At 37.5% G+C, this 27,935-nt stretch overlaps 1 protein-coding gene across 5 annotated transcripts in view; it reads right to left on the reverse strand.

Annotated features, from left to right (window-relative positions):
• Nucleotides 1–1,077: 1,077 nt before the first annotated feature.
• The window catches only part of CHRM2 (cholinergic receptor muscarinic 2), a 97,359-nt gene continuing 70,501 nt past the window's right edge, over nt 1,078–27,935 (reverse strand). For 2 of the 5 annotated variants that reach the window (XM_042890003.1, XM_042889999.1), the window contains 2 exons: nt 6,823–8,258; nt 1,078–5,921 (listed from right to left, as the gene is read on the reverse strand). In XM_042890003.1, the coding sequence (XP_042745937.1) occupies nt 5,897–5,921; nt 6,823–8,219 (1,422 nt within the window). In that variant the 5' untranslated portion in view covers nt 8,220–8,258 and the 3' untranslated portion in view covers nt 1,078–5,896. Of the gene's footprint in view, nt 5,922–6,073; nt 8,259–25,390; nt 25,494–27,935 lie in introns of those variants that run through there. The other 3 variants (XM_042890002.1, XM_042890000.1, XM_042890004.1) reach the window with 3 other exon arrangements.

Genomic DNA, 27,935 nt, shown 5'->3' on the forward strand with positions numbered 1-27,935 from the left:
CAGAAGTGGCAAGGCAAGGCTCTGACAACTGAGTTGAAGAATTTTAATTGTACCACCCTAGCAACACCAGAGAAATCAGGTGCTCTGTCAGCAGGAGTAGGGAGAAGAGCAGGGAGAAAATTAATAAATTCTAGGGAAGGAGCTAGTGAGTTTACTAGCAAGCCCCACCGAAGAGCAGACAAAGGAAACATTCAAATCCATGAGGATTTGATGAGATGAAATGAACAAACAAAAAATAGAGTGCATCTCCTTCTGCCTCTGTTACAGCTGGGATGTCTGGGATGTCTGGAATGTCTGGGAGCAATTGGTACACCCTGAGGTCTTAAAAATGAGTGGACAACCATAAAACAGAGGGCTGATGGATTTAGCTGTTGCTTTTGACTCCTTCACATTTTGTGGATGACACACAACTTATCCCAGGATTCCATTTGAACACTCTCATACCCATGAACATTTGTGAGGTTGAAGAAAGGAAAGAAAGAAATAGGGAAAGAAGGAGTTAAAGAAAGAGAGAAAAGGGAGGAAGGGAGGAAGGGAGGAAGGGAGGAGGGAAACAGGGAAGGGAGGAAGGGAGGGAGGAAGGGAGGAAGGGAGGAAGGGAGGAATTTGACTCACATACTTGCGTTGGTTGATTTCAGACTATTTTTCATCAGGCAGTGTTCAAACACTCCTGTCTCCAAATGAATCCTCATGATTTCTGACACATCAAATGAAAATTTCAAACATAAGACTGACAAGTTTTCCTCCAATTTTGTACTAATTGGAAAACAGACTTCTGAATATTGCTTCAGTTTCTTTCTTCTTAATTTTTTTAAAAATTAATCTGTATATATTTAACCACAGATATCTTTAATACTCAGGAATGTACCAGTTAGACTGATATATCACTAAGCTGTTGTCCTCTTCTTGAAGAGTGAAGGTAGCATGGCCTGTGAGAGAGTGATTCACCCACCATGGGCTGCTAATGGGACAGTCCTGCTGCAGCAGGGCTACTTCAAATGGCTGAGCCTTTTTTTGGTTTTAGCTACTTCTGGAAATGATTAAGAGGAAGAAGATGAGAAGATCAGAAGTGTTCACTGCAGTTTTTATTGTTGTTTATTATTGTTGTTGGTTTTGGTGTTCTTTTCATGATTCACCCACAGAGTTTTCTCAACTTCTGTGTGAAATCAAAGTGGCCAGTGCAGCACATTGTATGGAATAGTTGCTGAGATCCTCTGGCCAAACCTGGTGTGAAGACGTGGCAGCACTGGCAGCAGGGCCATCAGGGGCCATAGGAAGGACAGGACGCAGGTGACAGCCAGGAAAGCCAGAAGAGGTATCCACGGAGAGTTGCTTTTCGAGATCAACATCTGCATCTTGCAGAACTATCTTTCAGAAGGAGAGTGAAACCTGGTAAATGTGGTTTGGAACACAAAGCAAAGAAATGAGAGCTTGAGAGATGTTCAGAAGAGCAAATTATTATGTGACCCTGAAAGATTATACTGTGTTTTGATCTGATCCGGAAACCTGAGTTGTTCCCTGGGTCTCAGGAACAGGCTCTCCTCTCTATTTCCATGCCAGGATAGACAGTGTCATCAGTAAAGACCGTCTCTCACCAGCTGCCAGCAAGCACAATATCAACACAATACCATACAACATCTTGAAGGTTAGATGATTATTTTCCATGTATATAAGCCATATTGGTGTGTGTCTTTGTGTTCTTGTGTGTACGTACATAGGTGTGTATTTTCACCCATTTTAACAGTTGTGAACATAAATATATACGGAACAAGATGGAAACATACAGGATTATGATTCTTGCAAGCCCCTTAAATATGCAACAGTACACCAAAAGTAATTTTGTCTTTTAGGATCAAAAGTGGAGGTGACTTAAAGGAAAAGTTCTAGAAAACTTTAAACATGGCTGCCTTTTTCTTTTTCTTTTTTTTTTTTTTTTTTTTTTGGTAGTTGTTTTATGAATACTGGCCCCAAAATAAATTATTTCCTAAAGGTACATTGAGCATTATGAAGTCACAGTCACAGGATGAAAAATATAATTGTAATCAATAGCTTACACTTCTTAACCTATAGAAATGTCCTTAGCTATTGGAGGAACTCATAATTTATGAACAAGTGGCAGCTTCAAAGAGCAGAATAAGGCATGGGTGCCCAACTTTTTGTCTTTCCTGAGACTGAATGAAGAGGAATTATCTTGGGCTGTATACAAAATATGTAATATAGTTAATGTAAGTAGGTAACAAAAATTATTATTATTATTTTTTTTTGTAATATATATTTTCTTTTTTACTGAAATTAAAAAAAAAAAGAGAGAAACAAAGCATAAAACTAGTGAGGTGTGAGGTGACTTTGTTTTGTGAAACTGATGCATCAATGTCTGGTTTGATGGAAGCGTTTGCGATTCTTACTGATTTTTCAAGGTGCTCATCAGTTATTTTTTGATGAAATGTTGCTCCTCCTCCACTTCATCCTTGAGAATAGTTGCTCACAAATGTATATACTGCCAAAAAGTGGTGACATATATAAGGTGTGATTGTGAAGTGAGGACTAGTTTTCCCTGGTAAGATAGGTCTTACAAAAGTCTAATGAAAAGACATGATCAAATTTTTGAGTTGAATATCTGATGGCAACCCTATACATTTCATTTGAAAATTTGTAGGTATTGTATTTTTTGACTGAAAACGGAGTTGCAAGTATACACAAAAATTGATTAAATTCTCTTCAGTCTTGAAACCTGTTCTCAAATTCCTTTATGAAGACAGAAATCAAGACTGCCTATTTTTTGTTGTTCGAAAGACTGTGTTCAGCCAAAGCATAAAAAATGTATAAAATTATTTGCCATGTCTTGAGTTAGCACTGTACTGTACCTTCCACTTGTCCTGGGTTCAGCTGAGACACTGATATATTGGTTGTTGCTAAGAGATGGATGTGTGCCCAGGTCTTAGCTGGACTGCTCAGAAGGGAAGAACCACCACCATGATAGTGCGGGGAAGGGGCAGGCTGCAGTATGAGCTCTCCTGGGGCTTATGTGGCCAGTGGATTAGACATGCCTGGAATGAAGCATTCTCATACTTGCTGGAAAATTGAAGCTAAAAGATGAAATAATCATAGAATCATTAAGGCTGGAAAAGAGCTACAAAATCATCTAACTGTCCAACTGTCAACCCATCACCTCCCTGGGCAGCCTGTTCCAGTGCATCACCACACTTTTGGAGAAGAAATCATTCCTAATGTTCTCCTGGAACAACTTAAGGCTATTAACTCTCATCCTATCACTGTTACCCAGGAGAAGAGGTTGATCCCCATCTCGCTACAACCCACTTTCAGGTCACTGTAGAAGTGATAAAGTCTCCCTGAATCCTCTCCTTCTCTGGACTAATAAATGTCAGTTCTCTCAGCCACTTCTCTTAAGACTTGTGTTGCAGACCCTTCAACAGCTTTATTGCCAGCTTTCAACTTCTCTGGCCATTGTCCAGGGCCTTGATGTCTTTCTTGTAGTGAGAATCCCAAAACTAAACGCAGTACTTGAGGTGTAGCCTCACCAGTGCAAGTACAGGGATGATCACCACATTAGTATACTATTTCTCATTTAAGCCAGGATACTATTGGACTTCTTGGCCACCTGGGCAGACTACTTGTTCATGTTCAGATGGCTGTTGATTAATATCCCTATATGTTTTTTGTCTGTGCAGCTTGCCAACCAATAGCCTGTAGCATTGTATGATATTGTTGTGATCAAAGTGAAGAACCTGGCACCTGGTCTTGTTGAAGCTCATCCTGTTGGTCTCAGCTCAGAGATCCAGCCTCTTGATCCTTCTGTAGGACTTTCCTATCCTTGGACAGATCAAAACTTCCTCCCAACATGGTGTTATCTAAAAATTCACTGAGGATACACTCAATTCCCTCATCTAGATCATTAGTAATGTTACTAAACAGAACAGGCCCAACACTGACCCCTGAAGAATACCACTAATCACTGGTTGCAAATGGATTTAACTCCATTCACTACCACTCTGTCCCAGGCCATCCAGATAGCTTTCTACCCAGTGAAGATTACACCTATCCAAGCCATGGTCTGCCAGCTACTGAAGGACAATACTGAAGAAATAGAGTCAAAGGATTTGCTGAAGTCTAGGCAGACTTCTTCCACAGCCTTTCCTTAATCCAACAGATGGATCACCTGGTCATAGATAGAGATGAGGTTGGTCAAGAAGGACCTGCCTTTCATGAACCCATGATGACTAGATCTGATCCCCTGGTTGTTCTACATATCACATGATTGCACTCAAGATGATCAGCATGACCTCCCATGACACTGAGGTCAGGTTGACAGCCCTCTAGTTCCCCAGACCCTCCTTCTGGCCCTTCCTGTAGACAAGCATCACAATGGCAAGACACCAATCAACTGGTATACATTCTTTGCCATTTGATATGGTACTGTATTATTGTACTATTGATACCTAAAATACATGCTGAAAGAAAGGAACAGGTGTGTTTCTTCTATCCATCTTTTCTAAAGAAATAAGATTTAGAAAAAACATATTTTATTTTTATTTTTTTTTTACCTGCATTTATTTTTAGCACTCTAGGGGAATGAGTTACATAGAAATGATCATGTAATTCTCACCCCTAATCTGTCAAGATAAGACTAGTGGATGTAGCTTTGAAAGACTTACTCAGTTTTGCAAGACTTAGTAGTGAGCAATTGTTTCTTATCAGCAGGACGATGAAACCTGTGGTAGTAAATATGATTCCAAATGAATGTGGTTTGCCAAATTAGTTTCTTGACTACGTGGAGACACTTAGATGTATCAGGATGAAATCACCAGAGCTGTAAAATCAGTGAGTGCATAGTAAGACATACTCATCCTAAATTTAACGTGGCCTTAATTTACTGCAGTTTCATCCTCCTCATTTTCCCTTTCTACTTGAAACTTGTACCTTGAAACATGAAAATTATCATATTGCTAAAGTGCTTTGACACTCTTCTCCAATAAGCTTGTCAAATGTAAAGCTTAAGTCTGCAGGTTTAATTTTCCCACAATCTTGAAGGCTTTTATTTCAAAGTGCATTTTGGAAGACTCTAATACGGTAACATGAAATAATAGAATGGTTTAGGGTCCCATTTGGTAGGTGGCTTTCACTCCAGAAAACAGTCTCTTGAGAGACTATGCAGCAAACTGCTTTTTGGTAATAAAATGCGTAGGTTTACCTCCTGTTAGAGTTATGGAGAAGGAGGTAACTGTAATATGCAAAATTCACAGACAATTTCATTTTTGAGTAATCTAATACTCTTTGTTCTATCCACACAGTGCTCAGTTGTGCTACAATAAATATGAAATATTGAGATAGTAAATTCTTTGCCAGGAAGAAATAATACGGATTTGAGCTGGTGCAGAGTAGCAGATAATAACTCAATCTTGAGCCTTGCCAGCCCCCAGTCTAGACTATTTTGGTATCTTGTTTTGAGTAATCACTGTTTTCATCTCAGCCTTTTTATTAGTATTATCTGTTGGCATGCAGTGAAAATATTGCTCCTATCTAGCACAAAATGAAAAGTAGTGAAAATCTTTTCCAGAAAGTAAAGATGTTGTCAAAGATGCATCTAGGTAGGACCCTTGTTTCACACTAAGGGCTTAGGCAGAGCATGATCTGTGTGGGCACATTGGTTTCTTCCATTCTTTTCCTCAATTAATAAATTGAGAATTTTGTCTGATTAAGAGCACCGTCATTTAATATTAATTATTTCTTCTGTGGAGGCTCAGCATATTTCTTCATCTGTATATCTAACTTTAAAAGGACGTAACCTCTATTTTCCTAGTAATGAACTCATTTCTAGTTTTCAGCTGAGGCTCTTCATTTGGCCACCATGGTGGTTGATTTGATAAGACCTTTGAATTTACAACTTCTTTTGATATTCAGTCCTAAGGTACAAAAGGAAACAAAAGGTGAATGGAAGTAAAAAAGAAATTCATGGGTGGATTTTATATGACAAACAAAGTGCACAAAATTGTCTCAAAAGCTTTCGCTTGCATGAATGCTGAAACAAATCTGGGATGTAGCAAGCTGGAAAGGCTATCTTTTTTTCACTTTTATTTTGACTTAGTGGGGGGATAATGGGACAAAAATCCCTAGAAAGGGGTAAGTGGCAAACTTAGACTGATACATGTTAGGCAATGGTTACATGTCGAGCAAAAATACACTTTCATAAATGATGCAGTTTTGGAAATGAGAGTGTTATAAAAGACATAAAATAAGTTTCATCATGTTTTACATAACATTACGTTTCTCACATGACACAAACAAAAAGCTTTAGACAACCTTGAGCTTTGGAAACCTGCTATGATTTGGATTATGTAAAGTTCTTTCAAGCCCCTATGTCTCTTCCACATCATTATTTTTAGAGTTTGCTTATTTTTTTTCCCTAGATGAAGACATTTCAAACACACAGAGAAAAAAAATAGATATAGTGACAAAAAAACCCCACAACAAACAAAGATTCTAAAGCCCTTCTTCAGAGTACTCTCAGAAAGTAAGGAACTGTGCCTCCAGTCCAAATACTTGAATAACTCCTCAGAACTTACGCATGTCCTCAAGATTTGTTGTCAGTGATTAAAATAAAAAAAAAGATCTTTAGTGTAGTTCTCAGGGGTGGAGTTGATGCTCCATCTCAGTATTTCCTCTAATGTCTCTGATTGCACATTCCATAATAGAGCATAAAGTGCTATGACATTGTTGTTTGTTTATTTGTTTCATAATTTAGTTTGGAACTTCTTCATGTTTTCCACTATTTTATTATTATAATCTATTTATTTATTTATTTACCTTGTTGCTCCTATATTCTTGTAATGGCACATAAGAAGGTGCTTAAAGGTCTTCTTGAATGTGGCATTGCAGAGCGCATAACAAGCAGGATTGATGGTGCTGTTGATGTAACAGAGCCAATAACCTATGGTCCATACAGTACCAGGGATGCAGGATGCACAGAAGCTGTTGATGAGCACCATAACATTGTATGGGGTCCAGGTGATGATGAAAGCTAGGAGGATGGCTAAAATGGTCCTTGTCACTTTTTTCTCTCTAGAAGGTGGTGGTTTCTTTTTGGCTGGCTGCTTTGTCATCTTGACTATTTTCCGGGCTACACTATTCTGCTTCTCATCCCCATTGGTGCCTACAATTTCCACAGTAGTGTTGGTGGGAGCACAGCAGTCACCCTTTTGGGACTTGGTTACTATCCTGATGCATGTCAGCTTGGAGTTCTCCACTTTGAGATGGTCTTGGGAGGCAGAAGTCTGGCTGGCATCTTTGGCAGCTTCATCCTCTTTTATGTTGGAAGGGACAACACTCACTGAGGTGGAGTCATTGGAGCTGTCCTTCTCCTCCCCTTGAACACAGTTTTCCATCACACTCTCTCCAGTGGTTTTTCCATTCTGAATTTTATTATGTTCCAGCCCATCTGAACTAGTTGGGATGTTGTTATTGTTTGGTTTTACTATTTTACCTTGGACAAGGCTGGGGGAAACTGGATCCTGGTTTTGGGCAGCTTCCTTTTTCCCTTTCTTTATTCGACTCTTGCTGGCTCGAGAGATTTGCCAGTAAAGAACAGTCATGATTATAACAGGTAAATAGAATGCTGCAATGGCAGTGCCAAAAGTGACAGCAGGATTGGAAAAAAACTGGATGTAGCAATCCTTGTCGGGAACAGTCCTTCCCCCTACAATGAACTGCCAGAAGAGAATTGCAGGGGCCCACAGGATGAAGGAGAGAACCCATGCAGCTGCAATCATTATGCCTGCCATCTTAGTCGTCCGCTTTACAGGGTATGTCAGAGGCTTGGTGACACAAAAGTATCTGTCAAAGCTGATGATAAGGAGGTTCATCACAGAGGCGTTGCTGACCACATAATCAAGAGCCAGCCAGAGGTCACATACCACGGGCCCTAAGGGCCAGTAGCCTATCACAGTGTAGAGGGTATATAGGTTCATGGAAAAGATGCCTATGATCAAGTCAGCGCAGGCCAAGCTGAACAGGAAATAGTTGTTGACAGTCTGCAGGTGCCTGTTGACTTTGATTGACACCATGACCAGGATGTTCCCAATTATGGTAACTAAGCTGAGAGAACCTGCCACCAAGACGATGAAGACCACTTCAATAGTTTTATAGGGGCTCTCCAGAGCTATTACATTTTCAGAGGAAGAGTTTATGTACGTTGAGTTATTCATTTCTGTGCTGCTAACAAGAGACTCAATTATCACTTAAGCCTGCAGAGGAAATAAAAGACATACACCATTATGAAATTAGTCCCTTTGCTTTTAGAAAATGGAAAACTACCTGGAAAGAATTTAAAGGTAGAAGACTGAGTGCAGAAGAATCATTCAATTCATGCTAATGTAAAACCCCTTAAAATGTATAATATCCCCTTAGGAGTAACAAAGCAATAAGATTCTCTTAAATATATGATAAAGATACTACAGTTGAATGCAAATTTAGATTGTTTTTTAATCTTCTCTTGTTCATTTCTGCCTTTGTCCAGCAACTGTACATTGATTCTTTCCCTTCTAACACTTTGCAATAAACCAATGAATTCCTGGGAATATGTCATTCTTGTAACCCAAGGTGAGGAAGTTAATTACTATGAGCTGGATCATGACAAAGTGACTTATGTCTCCTTCTTTTCTTCATGTTCCTGACTGGGTATGCTTCTGTAAAGTGTATGGAACAAGTTTGTGTCATCTTTCCACCTACTTTTCTTATATTGATGTGTCTTTTTCTTTCTTTCTTTTGTTCTTTTTTATTTTTATTTTTTTATTTTTTATTTTTATTTGTGTGTGTGTGTGTGTGTGAGAGAGAGAGAGGGAGAGAGCATTTGCAAAGATTTTGCCCTTAAGGCAGTAGAATTAGTAGACTCACCTCAGCTCCATCTCTAGCTTTCTCATTAGATGTATATAAATTAGTCTTTTTTTTTCATTTCAGTGAAATCAAAATAATTTTATATGTTCAGTTGACTATTTGTGCCTGGAAAATGTTGGGTTTGTTTGTTTGCTTTTGTGTATGTGTTTTCTTTAAACATGGTGTGTTCTCTTGATGCTCGCTTGCTTGTACTTTCCTCATTATAATTTTTTTTCAATTCACAATATTTTTAATCTATATTGCATAGAACTATGACATAAGGTATGAAATGGGTAGGAGGAAAACTATAAAAAAATAAACAGATAAAAATCACTTCTGTTCAAATACAGCAACTCTTTTTTGCTATGTACACCTATCGGCAGTACTCAATAAACATTAATTAAAATACTAGCAAAATATATTTGCTAGAAGACCAACAAGCAGCATGTGATTTTGCCATAAGGATATGTACTCTCCTTTTGTGCATCCCCTAGAAATCAATAGAATGTGCTGGAATTGTAGAGACAGTCTCTGAGCTCTCATTATTTATGAGCTGTGCTCAAGGGATTATTGAAGCATGAAGGCCAGATGTGACAGAGAAGTTAGATTGTTTCTAATTGGAATATTTTCCTTTTTTTTTTTTTTTTTTTTCCCTCCCACCCAAAAGGCACCACTTCCTCAAGACAGATCTTCAAGAATTGGAGATTCAGGCAAAAGAAGGTAGAAAAAATCAGTTATGTTTGAACCTTTTATACTTCAAGGGTAACGAATCCTTCTCTGATTCCTATAACAAAGCTGTTGATGCACAGAAATATATAACCCATATTACTTAAACAGAGCAGTGCATTTTCATTGTCTTTTTAGCACTATTTTCTTTCAGATGCAGAAGGAAGAAGATGATGTCAAATGTCAACACAACAGAAAAAGCCCTTCTGATCTCCCTGAAAAATAAGCAAGTTTGTCTCTGTGGAAAAGTCAAATTGCTAAACCAGGGTGAAGGGTCTTTGTCTAAGGTGACTTTGTAATCTCGTAATTTATACTTAAAGAAATACATCTGGCAGAATATGAAGCTCATCTTTTAAAAGATTTGTTTGCCAGTTCAGTGGTAAGGTGCACACATGGATAAACAGAGGATTGTAAGGCTAGACAGATTTTTTCATACCAGCTGTTCACAGGTATATCCCTAAAGTCCTTGGGATGAGTTTCAAGAAAACAAAGCTATGAGGAGAAATGCTTTAATTAAATATGTATTTTGTGTGGTAAGAATAGGCCAAAGGGAGTATAATAGGCTTTACATTCTGTGCAAAATAAATAAATAAATACATTTTATGTATTTTATATATATATATATAGAGAGAGAGAGAGAGAGAGGGAGGATTAACCCAGAAATCTTTAGTCTACTGGACTGGCATTTCAGCAGGGACCCCAAATGTGCGGCTGACTGTCCAACTGGGTAAGCAAGATATCACATTTTTGGGACTTCTCCCAAGTAGAATTATGAACATTTTTGACAGAATGAATTTTTTAAGAAAAGATGAACTGACTCATGAAGATGTATTGATTTCAAAAAAAAATCATGTGAAAAGCATTTGTGATCCAGGGGTTTGCAGCTACCTCTGGTGACAAAGAGGGAGCAAGAGAGATTGGGAAAAGAAAGGAAGAGGGTAAGAGAGAAGCTGAGAGGAAGACGTTATGCTTTATAATGAAAAAACGGATGTTTCTGTACAATAACGCTGTGATAAAATGTTCAGACTTTTGTTTTTATTCCTCTGGAGAACTAAAATTCATTTTAAAACCTTGAAACTTGTGAAACTGAATTACTGCTTCCCAGCTAACTTTATTCCTAAGTATTTTCTGATGTCTTTTTTTCCATTTACAGTGGAAATACTGGGCATTCCCCTGATTTTATTATCTGAGTTTCTGGGAGCTGAATGAAACCAAAAAGCTAGTTTTACCTGATAGGAATAGGATTTCACTGTTCTTTTGAATGGAAGCAAAGCAGAAGAGTCCCTTTCCCACTGATTTCCCTTTTCATGATGCTCTCCTGCTGTGAGAAAGCTGATAATTCTGCATTGCAAATTATGTTAACTACTGTGGCTTTCCCAGGTATAGAAAAAGATGCGGGAGAATTCTGCTGTCACATATCCTAGCAAAATCTTTTCTCTTGTCAATATGATTGCAACCTATGTGTGTTGATGAGAAGGTACAAAAATGCAAAAAAAATGTTTGATTGAAATTGATATATCTCATCCCTGCTGATGGAACTACTATTTTACACATATGAACAGAAATGGGGGCATTCCTGCTTTGTAATCCGAAGATTCTGAACTTGCCGTACTGTCTTTTGCTGACCCCAGTAGGATTTGAATCATGCCTGTTGGGAGATCTTTCATCCTTACTGGGACTCCATTAGAACAGGATTGCCTGTGAACTACTTCTATTTTTGTCAAGCTGCAGACCCTATCCCTCTTGCTGGAAAGGCAGTTGTTATGGGAACAGATGTTACTCATCAGACGGATCTATGGACAGAGGTGTTTTAAGGTAATATGACCTCCCATTATGAGAAGTACCAGATCTTGTTCTTGAGCAAACAAAGATCTCTTCTGCAAGCCCATGGATATTTGCGTGAGCTGCACAATATGGCACTAACTCACACAGGCTACCATAATTTATCCTTGTATATGAAGCACATTCTTGCTGAACAGAGAATAGCCAGAAAAGGTAAGAAATTTCTCCTGCACCCGAGTTCATTTTCTGAAATATATTTTAAAATACGTGACTTTGCGAAATGTAAGCAGTATAATCAGTGCGTGGATAATGTGCAAGTCTGAGAAATATTAATATAATATAAACATAATATAAAAAAATTGTTTGATCTTTGGTAAATGGTTGAGAAACATTTTCAGTGTAGCAGTTTTTCTTCTCTTAAGAGTTTCTTCGCAGTGCTGAAAATCATTCTTTACCTTTCTGTTGACCATAGGTGTTGGGGGTAGAATGGGGAGATTAGTTGGTATTCACAGTATGTGAACTTTTGGCATGGTTTGATGCCAGGTCTTTTTGCAGTGGGTGGTAGCAAGGTCAGGCAGCAGCTGGGCACTGGTGGGTTGACCTGAGCCGCTATCACCGCTCACAAGGAGAAACTCAACAAAGGCTGGAGTGAACTTTGACAGAGCATGCTGGCTCTGTTATCTTCCTAGAAGTTATGGGGAATACAAAAAAAGAGGTCTGGTCTATAAGTTTATTCCTGCAAACCATTTGATCAGAAAGTGGAACTATTCTGAGGGTAAGAAAGCGAAATTACGTAATTGAGGGTGTTCATCTCAGAAATAGGAGGGCAAAAGAAAGGGGTAAGGACTGGATACCAACCATAGGCTCACAATCTTCCAACAGAAGTTATTTATCAATTACATTCTGCTGAGTCTGTTTTCCATTTGCCCTGACAGGATCTGATCCCTTCAGAAATCCTTACAATTTTTGCACTGTGAACAAATCATCAACATCTGTCACAAAACAGGCTATAGAAATATTTACACTGAAAAAAAAAAAAAGAAAAAAGACTGATATGCCATGCCTGTCAAATTTTGTTAAACAAATCCTTCCTTTGTACTGTATATATTGCCAAGTAAAATGTGGTAAGGATTTAATGGTTTCTTTCAATTCTCTGAAACTGTAAAAAGGTCAAGAGATGAAAGAGAAAGCAAACAATCTACACCTGAAATCCATATCAGTGATTTAAATAGAAATACCCAGCAATCTATGTGCATAGCTACTCTGAGTACTTTTCAGATTTCAGAGCTCAAAACTTTTCTAACTTTTATTTGTCTTTGATCCAATTCCTCTCTCCAATACAAACCTACGCAAAATGGATTTCATTTTTGCTGTATCAAGAATAAAATTGTATTTTTTCCTAAATTGAATTTGATCCTATACAGCATTGGTTTTGATTCTAAATTCATTTCTGGCACCATTTAATGCCATACTGTGAAAAAAGAGGAAAACAAAAACCCCAAGCCTCTGACAAATACACTGTGCACATTTGTCAGATTTTATTACAGATTTTAAGAGAGATGATGAAACTTTTCTGGGCTTTTGATAAAAACAAAACAAAACAAAACAAACAAACAACAACAACAACAAAAATCAGAAAATATCTCGAATATGAGAAGACTAAAATCTTCGCTGTATGTGTTATTCCTTGAGAAAAGAAGACTGAGAGGGGACCTGATCCAGGTCTATAAATATCTAAGGTGTGGGGGGCAGAATGGCAAGGCCAGACTGTTTTCAGTGGTGAGTGGAAACAGGACAAGGGGAAACGGCCAGAAACTGCAGCACAGGAAGTTCCGCACAAATGTGCACAAGAACTTCTTTACAGAGCACTGGAACAGGCTGCCCAGGGAGGTGGTGGAGTCTCCTTCTCTGGAGATGTTCAAGACCTGCCTGGATGCCAACCTGTGCGACCTGCTGTAGGGAACCTGCTTTGGCAGGGGGGTTGGACTCGATGATCTCTGGAGGTCCCTTCCAACCCCTACAATTCTGTGATTCTGTGATTATCTTCTGCCACCTATCTGAGACTAAAACCTTCTCTGCACAATGCTACTGCTTCCATGTGGTCCATTCTTATTTTCACACATGCAGTTTGTTTTTCTTAATCAACATGTCCTACAAAACACGATACTCTTTGGGACTGCCTACATCTACTTTTCCCCATCTCATCAATAAGAGCGTGAAGGCAAAATAAACAGTTCATGCACAACTCTTGAAACAGTGCCATGGAGCATTAACAAAAGCAAACTAGCACTGTGCCACTAACAAGTGAAATAAAGCAATAATAATAATAATAAAAGCAGCAGGGAATTGTATATGAGAAGATGACTGTCCTGGCAACAGCATTACTACCTCAGTGCTATTCCTAGGACCTGAGGATTTGTACTGTTCTTAAGCACATCTTGCTCACTACTTTTCCCTTAGTCTAAAACTGTTGTATATACTATGAGCCCAACTAGCCTGTATTCAAAATTTCACGATGAAAAATACAGGCAGTATATACAAAAATCCAATCTGTCTTGTTTCAGATAACAAAAAGGAGTTTTACCTAGATGTTTTGGATAATTATGTATTTCTACTAAATTGGTACTGTTTTTACTGCAGTGCCGATAGACTCTTACTAGTACAATTACTCTTATGTTTTTTTGTATGCATAGCTTTGAATGTAGATATGGCTTTGTTTTTCAGGACCTGGCTCATCAAGAGAGTATTTGCATTCTGTCTTTGGGCAACTGACATCACTCCAATTTAAACTCTGCTTCTGTATACGCTGTGCAAACTTGAAAAATATAATTAATTGGCATAGCATTATTTAACTGATTTTGATGGGAAAAAAAAATGTATTTTTGCTTTCTGAACTAGAAGAGGAGATGCCTTCAGTCATGTGTCTCCTTATTCTTGATAGGATTTTATATAAATGATCCTTGGTCACAATGAAAGCAAATAACCAAGACTTGTGGCAAAGATAGCAAGGCTTTCATCTGTGCAGTGGTGGAACCATAACAAAGTACACACATATGATACAGTCATCCATATAGTAAGAGGAAGGGAATACGATAGCAATTCCTTCTCAGTCTACATCAGAACTACAATACTCTTCAGCTCAGCGTGGAAGAATATTTAGACACTAGAGGAAATATGAATAATGACAATTGAAAAAGACAGAGTCTTTGCCCTCTGCAGTTCAGAGACAGTAAGTAGTTCAGGCCCTTTAAGCTTTGGTAAACTAAAAAGTGTAGAATAGCCTTTTGTTTTCTTCTGCAAGTAAGCTGCACAGTTTGGACTGGAAATGTTGCTACAATCAATACAGTTTTATAACACAGAAATGAGAGGACAAAATCATTGTGTATGAAATGTAAAAGGAGGTGGTTATTAAGGGGAAAGGAAGAAGCTACTGCTGTTATCCTCAAGTACTCAACATTGACTGGTTTCTGTGACATTTCACCTGACATTTACACCAGCTGAAAGATCCTGGAAAATGAGGCTCATACCTCAGTGCTTCCAAATGGATGTCAGTCCTTCTCCTGTGTGCATGTCCAAGGTTGAGTAAGGAATGAAAACATAAACGAAGAGAAAGGATAGGAAAACTTATTGGGAGCATTATTAATATTAGTTATCAAGCTCCTTTGTAGGGTTAGATTGAGAAGCCGAAGCCCCAGGACAGCTATCAACTGAGAATGGTACAGACATTAATCTCACAATAAGTAATACTGGTCTGAGGAAAAATACAAGATATTGTTGTGTCACAATGGTCAATTCCTAAAAGTTGTTTTTAATCCCTCTGTGTACTATATCCACGTATAGCTTAATCTACATCCCCAGTACACACTGCCAATTAACTACAGTACTTAGGTTAGTACTTAAGTTAAAGACAGTGTTCAAAGTGTTTCTGCAGCTGCAGACAGCAACAGTTCTTTAATAGAAATTTTAAATATAAGGAGTACAGATCTGAAACTGTGAATATTCTGCAGAGACTTAGATATGCAATACCAATTATAATAAAAGGGGAAATAGACAACAGCAATACAAGTTGGAGAACTTAGAGATTTTAGGAAATTTTAGACATCTTAATTTATCAGATGGAATAATGTATAGATTTGAGGGTATGTTACCCAACTTTTGAGATGGAGTATATTTTATGATAGGCATGGCTCCTTCATACCCCATTTAGAAACATCTAACAAGACTACACCCTGCAGTGTCCTTGTAATAAGATGTCACCACTCGTCTCTTTAATCACTAAGAAAGGAAAAAAATCAAAGCATAACAAAAAAGCCTAAATTTAAGAAATATGCCAATGTACCATATGTCATATTAGCCAACCCTAACAGTGGAAATCGTTCAATCGCTCTGCTGGTTAGTGGCATTTCCTCTCCTAAGTTCTGGGTATTTGGGTTCTACAGAAGGTGTAGGGTTCAGCTTGAAATATGAATAAAATAGAGTAGAATATGTACTACACACAGGCATGGAAAGAAATCTCTGACATGGATGGCCTGTGCAACAAATATTAAATATGAATAAGCATTTGCAAATATTAGAAAAAAAGTTACATTTTTTTAATGCAACCCATCTGTTTTTGTCATGTAATTTGTAACTTTTTTTTTTTTTTTAAGCTAATGCCTTAATATTCTATCTAGTGAATGAAAAGAACCATGCATCTTCTGAAACATCCTACTGTTCTCTGTGGAAGGCTGAACTAAATGGATAGGGTCTCCACCTAGAGGCATACAATGGCAGTTACCACTCAAAACAGACGATCCCAGCAGTAGGATGGCCTCAAAAACGTGCTGGAGATTTGCTTGCAACTGAAGTATCTCTTAGGTGGAGGAACTCCACATTTTATTATAATTTACATTTTATTAATATTTACGTGTTATTATAATTAAGGAGCATAACGATAGTTTAATTAAATTGGGAAATCATTAGATTTTGATTTATTAGTAATAAACAGGCTGACTACTGAGGTATAGTTAGACTATGATATTCACTTCTGAACAAGCAGTTTTATTTAGTCATCTCTTTGGTTATGTTTCAACTCAAATTGTTGCTGCAGAGTAAGTTGTACAAGGGTCAGAAAAGTGACTGGTGTCATCAAAAGGCAACAAAAGTAGGACCTTGCTTACACCTCACACACATTTCATCAGTGGACCAATGCTTGTTTCCACTTGCAGAAGCTTGCTGGAAAAAGGCGATCAAAACAACAGATTTCAGCAAGTTGCTTCCTTTCTCTACCCTGCAATGTGCCACTGTAGCTGGAAGCTGACTGAAGTTCGTCACACAAGTCTACCTGAACAAGATAAGTTTTATCTGACTCCAACTATCTTCTTCAAGCACTTTGTTAAAATATCCACCCCAGAACTCAGTCTAAAATTATATATATCTGCTGCCCTGATAAACGTTCCCTTAGCAGAAGAGTTATTTAAGCTTCTGTTAAGATTGAATTGAAGATCATTAGATTCCAGAATATTTTATCTGAAAGAACAGAGCTGTGATAGGTAAGTACACCTTCTGCAGCCCAGTTTGAATCAGAGCACTTCATTATCCTCATATCAGCCATCATGCCTCTGCTATTAAATAGAAAAACCTTTTGAGAGCTACTCATAGTCTCCAGGTGACAGGTGATAAAGCTGGAGAAAGAGGAGGGTGTTCAGAAGGCTGGGTGAAACCAACTCATAATTTGTTCTGAATACCTGGAGTTAGTGCATTTCTTTTTTAAAATACATACTTGTAGACTTAAAATGTGAAAAAAGAAAACTTTCACACTACTTATGTTTTTCCTAGTTTAAATTCTATTTTCCTGCCGAAATGTGTGAGAATATTGTTGATGAAATAATAGTAAAGAGCTATAAGACAGCACAGGGGATCTCACAAAGATCTACTGATTAAATCCCTCATCCTCCAGTGAGTCCAGTAAAGACACTGTGACATTTCAGTGAATCTCTGCAAATCCCTTCAAGTTGTGGATGTCCTTGCAGGACCCTGAATAAATCCCTGGAGACTCTCATTGTTCCTCAGAGGTTTTGTAACATGTGGCAGTGTTGCTGACAGAAATATTGACAAACTGTAGGCCCAAAGAGACTCTTCTTGTAGTTAAAAACAGAAGTCTTTTCCTTTGATTGGAATAGGTGCTAGCCCACTGCCTTTTATCAAATATTTCCTTATTGATTCACTAATGATCTAGCACACTCAAATTGGAAGGTATCTTTACTCAACCAGTACTTTTCAGACATCTTATCAGCCCATTGTGGTCACTCTTGCACGAAGTCCTCTAGAGCTTTAAAACTGAATCCCTTCCATTTCTGTGTCCACTAGTCTGGTGCAATTTTTACATACCTTCCATTTTACGTAATCACTTGCCTAAGACAATGATTAGAAGCATGGAGAAGAAAACTGACTCAGATATAAAAGGATTTGGCCCAAATTCTTTGCAAGAACTTAAGCATATATTATACCCAAGTTCACACTTGTTTCTAAGAGGGCGACAAAATCTTTATTTACATCTGCAGACCAATTTGAGGTAACTGTAGAGAAATAGTGGAAGAACTTAGCTAGTTCTTTAGCTTATCAGAAAATAGTGGTACCTAAATTCCCAGAACAGAATCTACATTTTCAAGACCATTTTGCAGTCTGAAAGACTTTTTTCTTTTTTCAAAAGATAGATTTAAGATCCAAAATATAGACAAGTTTGTGTTCCTAGTTTTTCTGGAAAGATGTTAACAGTACTTACACTTTTAAGATATTTTAAAATCTCAGAAAAAGTGCTTTCTGTAGCTAATTATAAATATAAAACACATCCAGGCTGGATATGGCTCTGGGCAGCCTGGTCTAGTGGTTGGCAGCCCTGCACATATCACAGAGGTTGAAACTAGATTATCATTGTGGTCCTTATCAACCCAGGCCATTCTATGATTCTATGATAATTAATTACAGCCATGTATGTTTATGGTGAGTACATGATCATTTTCCCTTTCGTGGACAGAGAATCTTGAAGATTATATATTCCTTGCCCAGGCAGGTAGTATTTATCTAGAAATATTATTTCTGTGGCATTTATGTACAGCTAATACATTATTATAGGCTCTCTAAATCTGACTGTGTCACATTCCACTAAACGTCTGCTACCTGCTTTAATTGCACAAGCTGTAGTCGCAAACTAATAAAATTTTTATTCCACTGCAGTTTAAGAAATCCACGTCTAATTTTGTCTCTGATGCATAGCTCCAGATACTGGTCTCAACACACTGCAGTTACACTTAACAAGGTAAAATATCTTAGCTTCTCCTATGAATAATTCATCATTGCATTAAGAGAAACCCCTATCCTATGTTAAACAATAATGTAACATTTAATAAGGTTAACTTAATAGCAGGAAACAGGGGGACTTGTCTCTGACCATGTACCTTCTGTTAGAATCATATTTAACATCACTAGGCCAGGAAGACTGTAATGCATAAGAAAATAGTTTCAAGTTCTCTACTTATTTTGGTTTTTAGAGAGATCTTGCAGAGCTTGAACATTTCCTACTCTGACCTCTCTTGCATGTTTGTGAAAGCTAAAAAAAAAAAAAAAAAAAAAAAAAAAAAGGAATGTTTGAAATGCAAGCTTTTAAACATGCTAAATGGGATTATTTGAAATCAAAACTGTTAAAGGCCTGAGGAATAATCCTAATACGGTATAGAAAAAAAAAGATAGCAATTATTTTGTAAACAGATTTGTACCATAAGGCATGAAAAGGCTACAGAGGAAAATGTTTCTAGGTGCCATGGCTTCAGGTGATCCTCTCTGTCACAGGAAGCAGTAGCCAATGATTGCTAAGCATAACTTATACCCCAACCTCTTGTCACAGGAACTGTTTGAAAACAAGTATGTAGAAAAAAATGCTGTTTTTCCACATAGGAAATTGCAGATATCACTTCTACAAAGAGGACTAGGGATAAAAAGCTGCTGAAGAGTCATGGTGATAAATATGTCCCCTTAAAATCTCATTCTGATTCCCAAATGAGTTAAAAAATAAATTAAAAAAAAAAAACAAAAACACCAAGAACAAATTCACACTCGCACAAAGACTTCAGACTCAAATAATTTGATTTAGAGATTCAAACACTGTGTTTTTCTGTTTTACTGCATATTTTACTTTCATGACAGAACCACTGTATCAACTTCACCAAGGCTGTTGCCAGCACGACATGACTTGTAAGGAGTCTGCTTTTATCTCATTTCTGATACTGTTTTTATTAATTTCCTAAAATTTCATAATTGTGCTATAGTTTATTTGCTCCCTTCATTTGTCAGGCTTATCTGTTGGGATTTTTTGCATGCTTGTGAATTCTGTTTCCTCACCTTAGACCACAGCAAACACATCTGTGGAAGAAGACTATTAATGACTTTTATTTACTGAGGCTTTAGTTTACCCCCATCTTCTACAGTGTCACTTCACGTCTCAGTTCTCTTAACCTAGTTCCTTCTTTATCAAAAAACCCTTTAAACTGATATTTGATGGTAACACAAGCTGATGGGAGGTGAAATACTATCTAGATAGGAGTGTCATCTAGTAAAGTACTTTGGGAACAATCTCCTTCATCAAACTGCAGAGTCCCTTGGTTGTCATGCCCGAGATTAAATCCCTCCCACTGTGCTGTGCCACAGCAGAATCTCTTAGTAGCAACTGCTGCATTGCAACGTGCCTCCGTGTAGCACAAACCTATCTGATGGGCACCAGAGCATGCTTAAAGAAAAGCCTATCAGGAGTTGTTGGGAGATAGAAAAGAGAAAATAAATGAGTTGAAAGCAAGAAGCAGCAAATTATAGAGGGGAAAAAAAAAGAGCTGAGATGTGAATGAAGAAAGAAGGAACTAAATGAGGAGAAGCAAGGAAGAGTGACTGCAAAAGAAATGTAGTGTTGTGCAAGAGCACTTCACCTAAGCACTTTGAAGATATACAAATGTGTTTCAACAACCTGGATTAAATGGGATTTTATATTTTTCAGTTCTCCTGACATTTCCTATTTTTCAGTGAAACAATTTTCATCTGTTCTGCTAGAAGTGAGTTTTGTAACAATGAGATGAATATTTCTAAGATGTCTCTGAACAACAGTATCCATTCTGACAAACAAACATAGGATCGAAACCTTCTAAACAGAATACCCTCAGTTTTGTCTGTTAAATTCTGTCAATTTACAATTTATTTTGAACTGCTTCTTTGAAACAGTGGAACATGTCAGAAAAATAGCAAAAATGCACATAAAAGTTGTCTTGTAGATTAAAAAAAAGGTTTTCTTTAATTCCTGTCTCTTATTCTCTGTTTTCATAAGAAATCCCTTACTGAGTTTATTTTCAGTGCCTATGTTATTCCATGACAGCCCATGGAGACACTGGCTAGCAGTCCCTTATGTCTCTTGCATACTGAATAAAGTCTCAAAGCACTGAGTGAATTGCAGATTCAAAATCTCATCTCCAAGTGTCATTCAAATATTTAATTTCTTAAATCCTGTTGCAATTTACTGAGATACGGCCTCCACAACCTCACTGGTGAAGGAAGTTTAAATGATTTTTAGAAGTTCCCATTAATTCCAGTGTATTCATTTTTTCTATTGTGATGAATTTCTCCTCTGCAAATTTATGTTGCTGTTTCCTTTGCTGTTATCTATGGTGTGGATATTAACATATTTCCCTCTTGCCCTGTCATTTTTTTCTTGCTCAGTTCATCAGCAAAGTCATGACCTTGGATCTGGGACCCTTGGCAATCAATTCTTTGATAGGACTGCCTCTAGAAGGTAGGATATTCAGATAATCAACAGGGATTCAGATATTTATGTCTAGATAAAGCCTGTTTCATAGGAGCTGAAGCCATCACAAATTGCATTTCTCTTAGGATTTCTGTATCTTTGTGTATGATCACTGGTAAATTGTACAAAAATACAATAGAAAGAAGTAAACAGCAAAAGGGACATCCATCCAAACTCCTGGGACCCCTGGAGCCTGAAGTCCAGAACACCATGTCCCTGCTGTATCAGATGAGTTGGCAGAGGCACAGTTCAACACCATGGAACAGCTGCAGCTCTCTGTGGAGTCACGTCTTAGGGATTTCAATTGTCATTGTATCTTCCCCAGCACACTTCCCTCCTTGTTGTACTACTAACTGTTGTCACTGCATCTCCTCTCCTTAACAACACCCCTTCCTCAGATCTGAACTGTGGCTTAAGCACTGATATTGACACACATCACTCTCCTCTTGCTGGCTTCCCTTTTCTTTTTTCTTTCTGCCTAGTGAAGCACCTTTAACCTCTCTTGCCTTTCTCATCTTATTCTGCAGACTCTTGCTGCTCAGATCAGACTCTTTGCTGTCATGTTTTTTTTTAGGTTAGAGTGTGTTTTCCTCATCTCATCTTTTTCTGTTTTCTTCCCAGAGCTCCCATTTCTACGAACTCTTTCAAATTCAGAAAAATGAAATCATTCATGCATTCTAAACTCTTAGAAGGGTCTAGCAGGAAGTGATCCTGAGACTGAACACTATGGTGCTGCCCTCTCACTCAAGATGAGTGCTGAACAGTAGTTCTACCATATAGCTTACAGAAACTATCCTAACCTTGCTCAGCTTTTCTCCAAAGTTTGTAAGAAACTTCAGCACTGTTTATTCCAAAATCACAAGTCAGTTTTGTTCCCTATTTAATATTAACATTAGGGCACAGTATCTTATATACAGTATCCTTTACGTAAGAATCATAGAATCATTATGATTGGAAAAGACCATAAGATCATCTAGTCCAACTTTCTGCCTGCTACCAATATTGCTCACTAAACCATGTCTCAGTGCCACATCCACAAGTTTCTTGAACACCTGCAGGGATGGTGATTACACCACCTCTTTTGAAGTTTGTTGCAGTACATCATCACTCTTTCTGAGCAGAAACGTTTACTAATATCTAGCCTGAACCTTCCATGGCACAACTTGAGGCCATTCCCTCTCATCCTATTGCTGTTACCTGAGAGGAGAAGTCATCAACATCTCACCACAACCTCCTTTCAGGTTGTCATAGAGAGCAAGAAATTACTAGGATGAGAAATGCAGATCCGTGAGTGGAGCATAAGGAGATGCAGCCAGTCAGGACTGAGATTTTCTGCTAATCCATGTGTTTGACTATGAGTTGAATCAAATTCATCTGAGCAGAAATAACTTTTAGTAAGTGCAAAGAATAGCGTATTCAGAGGGTAGATTAAAGGGACAATAAAATGGCAGAGAAGTGACAATACCCAGTACTACTAGTGATTGGGCTGAAAGGAACGTAAGGTGGTAATCTCACTTAATTTATGTATATATAATAAGAAATTATTTTATATATGTAGAATGTGTGTGTATATATGTAGAAATGTGCTGTGCTCATTAGCAGTGAAACTCCCAGGTGGGAAGGCACGATCAGAATAGGAAGAATGAGAGGAACGTCTCTATCTAATTTTTCCTTTCGGAAGTTTTTGGTGCTCTGGTGCTCTCAGAGTCTGAGGCTGAACAAAGCCTCAGTAATGCCATGCTGATTTGCAGATGTCATGTACCACAGTCATATATGCCTTGTGATAATCTTTGAGAAGTCTGTGGCTCAAAGGCACATTTCACAGCTTCTTGCTCTCAGTCATTCACACTATAAGCCTGTGACTTCAAAGGGACATCTGAAAGAAAATGTTTGGAGAAAAAAGGGAAAGATTTTCTGCTTGTATCTTCCCTCCCCCTCCTTTTTTCTTTTTTTTTTTAACCTTATTTTTTTTTTTTTTTCCCCTCTGGCACATAATATAACAGTTTTAGGACACTTTTGTAAAACTGTTTCTCAGGGTTTTTTCTTTTTTTTTTTCTTTTTTCTTTTTTTAACTTCTTACTTTACAAAAAACACAGAAAGAAATTGACGGGAAGAAAAGAGCTGTGTGATCCGAACCCACAGGCTGACATTGGACTTCCCAAAGTACAGGTAGGTAAGTATCTACAAGTATCTACTTCTAAGAGGTCTTTTTCAGTCAAGCTGGGATGATGTCCGAAATAGTGACTCCAAGGCTTTTTCACATCAGGACTATCAATAGTGGTATATAAAAAAGTGTGTCCTGCTCCCTGCTGCGTATCCAATCATAAAACAATTTAGAAAAGTCTATGATGGTAGGTCAGCCTATAGGTGGCATCACAAATATAGGTACAAATGAGATTCAGTCCTAAATTCAGTAAATTTCATGTTTTTAAAGATGTTATCTGTTATACTGATGATCTCCATGTAGAGTCCCAGTGAGTGACTTTCACGAAGTGTCTGAAGTGTATTACTTGGAGTGGAGGCATTACATTATATATACAGTAGCATTAGACTTTCTAATGTTTTTAATCATGTTTTGAGGTCGTTTTTGTTGTAGTCTGTGATATGCAATACAATGACATCAAATGGTTGTTGCACAGAATGATACTGAATGGTTAAAACACATACACTCTTGTTTGTAGGGAGACATAATGGAGAGATTTACAGTCAGGTTAATGTTTAACCTCTTAGTCTTTCTGATGTTGTGGTTGCAAAATGCCCTTTAAACTTAATTATCTGCTTCTTTACATCTGCTGTTTCACAAATGAGAATTTAAAAATGTCAGTTATCTCTCTTCATAGACACCTATAATAAATAATTTTGTACCACTCATAATGATGTTGGTCATTTTAAGTGAATGCCACTCAGCCCACTGTGCCACTGGGAGAATCATTTATTTCCTTAGTTGTTTGAGGTTTGTGTATCTCAGACCATGTAGTCCAAGGGTTAATGTATTTTCTCCTTTACTCCTCCATATGTTAGAAAACAGAAATCATTTAAATCTTAACATATTATGATTTTTCATCAATGTGATGAGTTTTTTAGTAAAACAAATCATACAAATTTCAGTAGGAACTTCTATTTAGGAATGTGCTACATTGTCCTGTGGAATTAATTATTCCAGAAAAAAAGGTCTAAGATTAAAGCTCATATCATATACTTACTAATGCTTAGACAAATATAAATCTAAGAAAGTAACATAATGTGAATTCTACATAAGGTACAAAATGTCCTAAGGCACCTGTTGCCGTCCCATTTTCTATATTGTCATATTATTTTCTCAAATGTTCGGTAGAGTAGGCTTAACACTTTAGACTTTTTTGTGGGGGATATTATGTGGGACTGCTGTTTTTAAATAGCTGAAACAGAAACATGAGAACAGTACTGCTTTAACTACGTGGTAAGGATAGACCCTGTAGGAATAGATGGCAAGAAAACATTTATCAATGTAGCATCTAGCTCCCTGCCTCAGGTTTCCAGCTTACTATCCAGGCTGACTGGATAGTAAGTTATTATCAGCAAAGAATGGCAGAATAACTAGGTAAAAAAAAACCCAAGAGATAACTTTGTTATCTGTTTCCCATATTCTTTCTTACAGAAATGAAACATTCCTTTGCACAGGAATGAAATACCTCTTGGGGGGCCTGGGGCAGAAAGGACCTCTTGGGGCCCTGTTGAAAAGGAAAAAAAGGTGAATATTGATACCATTGCTTTTTTTTTTTAAATTTGAATCAGGGCTGGAAACAGACAGAGGACAAATAATGTAAGGGATGTGGGAAAAATAGCACAGTTCCTTACTTAAATGTTACACAGAAGTGCATTAATTCTTTCTTTAATTATGTTCAAGGCAGGTATTACAAATAAGTAATCCATTTAAACCAAAGATATCATATTTTTATTGCATTACCTAGTTACATAAGGTCAGACATCGAAAAAGTGTCTCTCCAACTAACATTATTATTCTTAATAATAAGATATATGTATTTTCTAGCTACTCGTCCTGGGTCTTATCATTTACTATGTTTGTAGCCTAGGCTTTTTCTACTTCTGCACAATCTGAAACCAAACATAGTAACACAGATCATGATTATTTTCAGCTACCTATTAGGCAAAGATATGAGTAGGATTAACTCTTACACTATTCCTGGGGGAATCTGTCCTCATTTCCTCATTGTCTTCACAGATGAAGGAGGTTTGATGCTTTACATCAATGCACTGGCTTGATTCTCAGGATACTGAGAAACTGATGCAATCTACCCTGAACTAAGCAGAGCCAATATTCTTTAAAATCCCATGTAAATACACTGGGACTTTGAACACATACAGAAAGTTGAGTTTTGAACATTCTATTGAATTTGTCATAGTCCTGTTGCCCACAACTTGCAATACATTCTGTTCATTCAACACTGGGAAACAAGGTGATTTTGGAGACCAAGTAAATATTGATCCAGTGTATTCTGATGAAAAGAGTGCACTGGTATTTGGCTAAGAGTAGGCAGCATATTAGAAAGAGGAAAAACTCATGCTTTCCATATAGCTGGTCTTTCGCAGTCTTCTATGGTCAGAAAATGGTTCGATCTATATGCATATGTTATTGTGAGTATAAAAGTCAACCTCATATTGTGAACGTGGATGGTTGAGGCAGAAGTTTTTGTTTTATGGAGATGATTACAGGAAGAGGCAAGAGGTATTTGAGATTTTATTCTTTCTGAAAATAAAGTTCACAACATTTTTGAGACTTACAAACAAAGTGACAAAGGTACTAGTATTAATCATTAATGCCAAAATTGTAACGCTTCATTTCTGATGAACAGTTCATAGTTATGATGCTCACGTATAACTGTCTTATGCCTCTGCATTCAAGACCTCTCATAGGAATGTGGCATTTCTTGCTTGTGGACAACCAAAGCGCACTCTTCAGGGCTTTTCCTGGTTCATCCCCTTGGAGACCAAGAAAGAACTGTGGAAAGTGCCCTAGGAAAAAAGCTAGATGAAAGATTTATTTCATCTAGAATATCAAAGAAAAATTTGAATTATAGCTTGTCGTGAATAAAGTATGTTTGTCTCCCCCTGTCCAGGCAAGTTAAAATTAAGATTGAAGTGTAAGAAGCGTTTTGAATTTTTGGAAGATTTTCTTATAAATTCTTTTTTTTTTTTTTTTTTTTATGAAATAATTAGCCTGCTTGACTTTGCCTCACCAGTCTGAGAGGCTAAGTATGTTCTTACTCTGATAGGACTATTTCCTTCAGAATACACTGGTGACAAATTGCAAGTGCTTGCTGCTGATATTTTCCTGATTTGTAGGAGACCCTCTCACCAGCTCAGCTCTTGAGGCTGCACATAGAGAAGTGCTTGAGATCATAGATTTTCTTCCTGGGTACTCTGCAAAGGGAGCCTTGAGGAAGGACACACTAACCAAAACTGTGCTCCATCTACTGAACTTTAAAGGTTTTGTTTCATCTGTCTTAGCATTAACATGGTTTATCACTAACTTAGGAACCAGTAGGCATCTTCTGGTCTGTGGCATCCTCTAGTACTTGCTAGCTCTTAACATGAATCAGGCATGTGATATGAACCATTGCACAGTTTCATTCAATTCATGAGTGAGTTTCAGCTGGGATCCTTTCCCTCCCTTTCTTTCCCTTCTCTTCCTCCCTTCTCTTCTTTCCTTTTTAAAACATTTAATGTTTTCCTATTTTGTTGTCTTATCTTTATATTTTTATTCAAGGAGATTTTATAACACCAGTGATGACAATTGCTACCCCAGAATATACAAAAGGCAGATAGAGCTAATTGCTATTCAAACAATTATTTTTTCCTGCTTCCTTATGAAAACCTATTCTGCAAAAGATTTAAAATCAGAAACCCATGATGCTAGAAAATATGATATGTCTATCAGTGCATGTATGGAACACACATTTTTTTTGCAGTATTTCCTATCTTTTTGTCCTTTACTGGATACATTTCTTCATATAGTTTATTTGTAATGCATTGTATTAGTGTTTATCTGTCTTCTTGTCATTATGTATATGAGAAGTTTTGGACAGAATGGTGAATATTTGACACACAACAGTAAACCCAATATGATCCAAATTATACAGGCTAATTAACAATAACCATTGTTTCCATTAGAAAACGTGCACCTATTGAGTATTTAGCATCTTTGATATCTGTTTCTCTGTGTTGTTTGTTTTCCAGATTCACAGAACTAATCTGAGCTTTGTCTGTACCTAGCAGACAAAAATGAACAGATACTATTTACTTGTGTTAGATTCATTTAATCCAACCTGCAAACATGCGACTTTTGTGCAGGTTTATGTTCTTAAGAATAAATTAAATATGAGTATTCATGAAACCAGCAGTCACCAGGAGAATGTTACTTAATTTTCATGAAGTGACTTGTGAATTTCCATGCATCTGCATAGGCAGTGAAGCCTGTCTCAGAGAGCGCTGAGAGCGGGGGTCTACAGTATAGGCTACATTAGTCATCTGAACTCCAATTTCAGAGTCTAAAGTCCCATGGTAAATTGCTCTGAAAAAAATCAATAGGTCAAAAGCCCTGTGCATACCAATGAAAAAACTGCTGTTGTTCTTGGTAGGTTCAGAATTTTACTAAGAAAGGACAAGGGAAGGGAAGGGAAGGGAAGGGAAGGGAAGGGAAGGGAAGGGAAGGGAAGGGAAG

The sequence above is a fragment of the Lagopus leucura genome, unplaced genomic scaffold (genome assembly GCF_019238085.1).
Source record: "Lagopus leucura isolate 7727_CA_CO unplaced genomic scaffold, USGS_WTPT01 Super-Scaffold_100159, whole genome shotgun sequence".
NCBI lineage: Eukaryota > Metazoa > Chordata > Aves > Galliformes > Phasianidae > Lagopus > Lagopus leucura.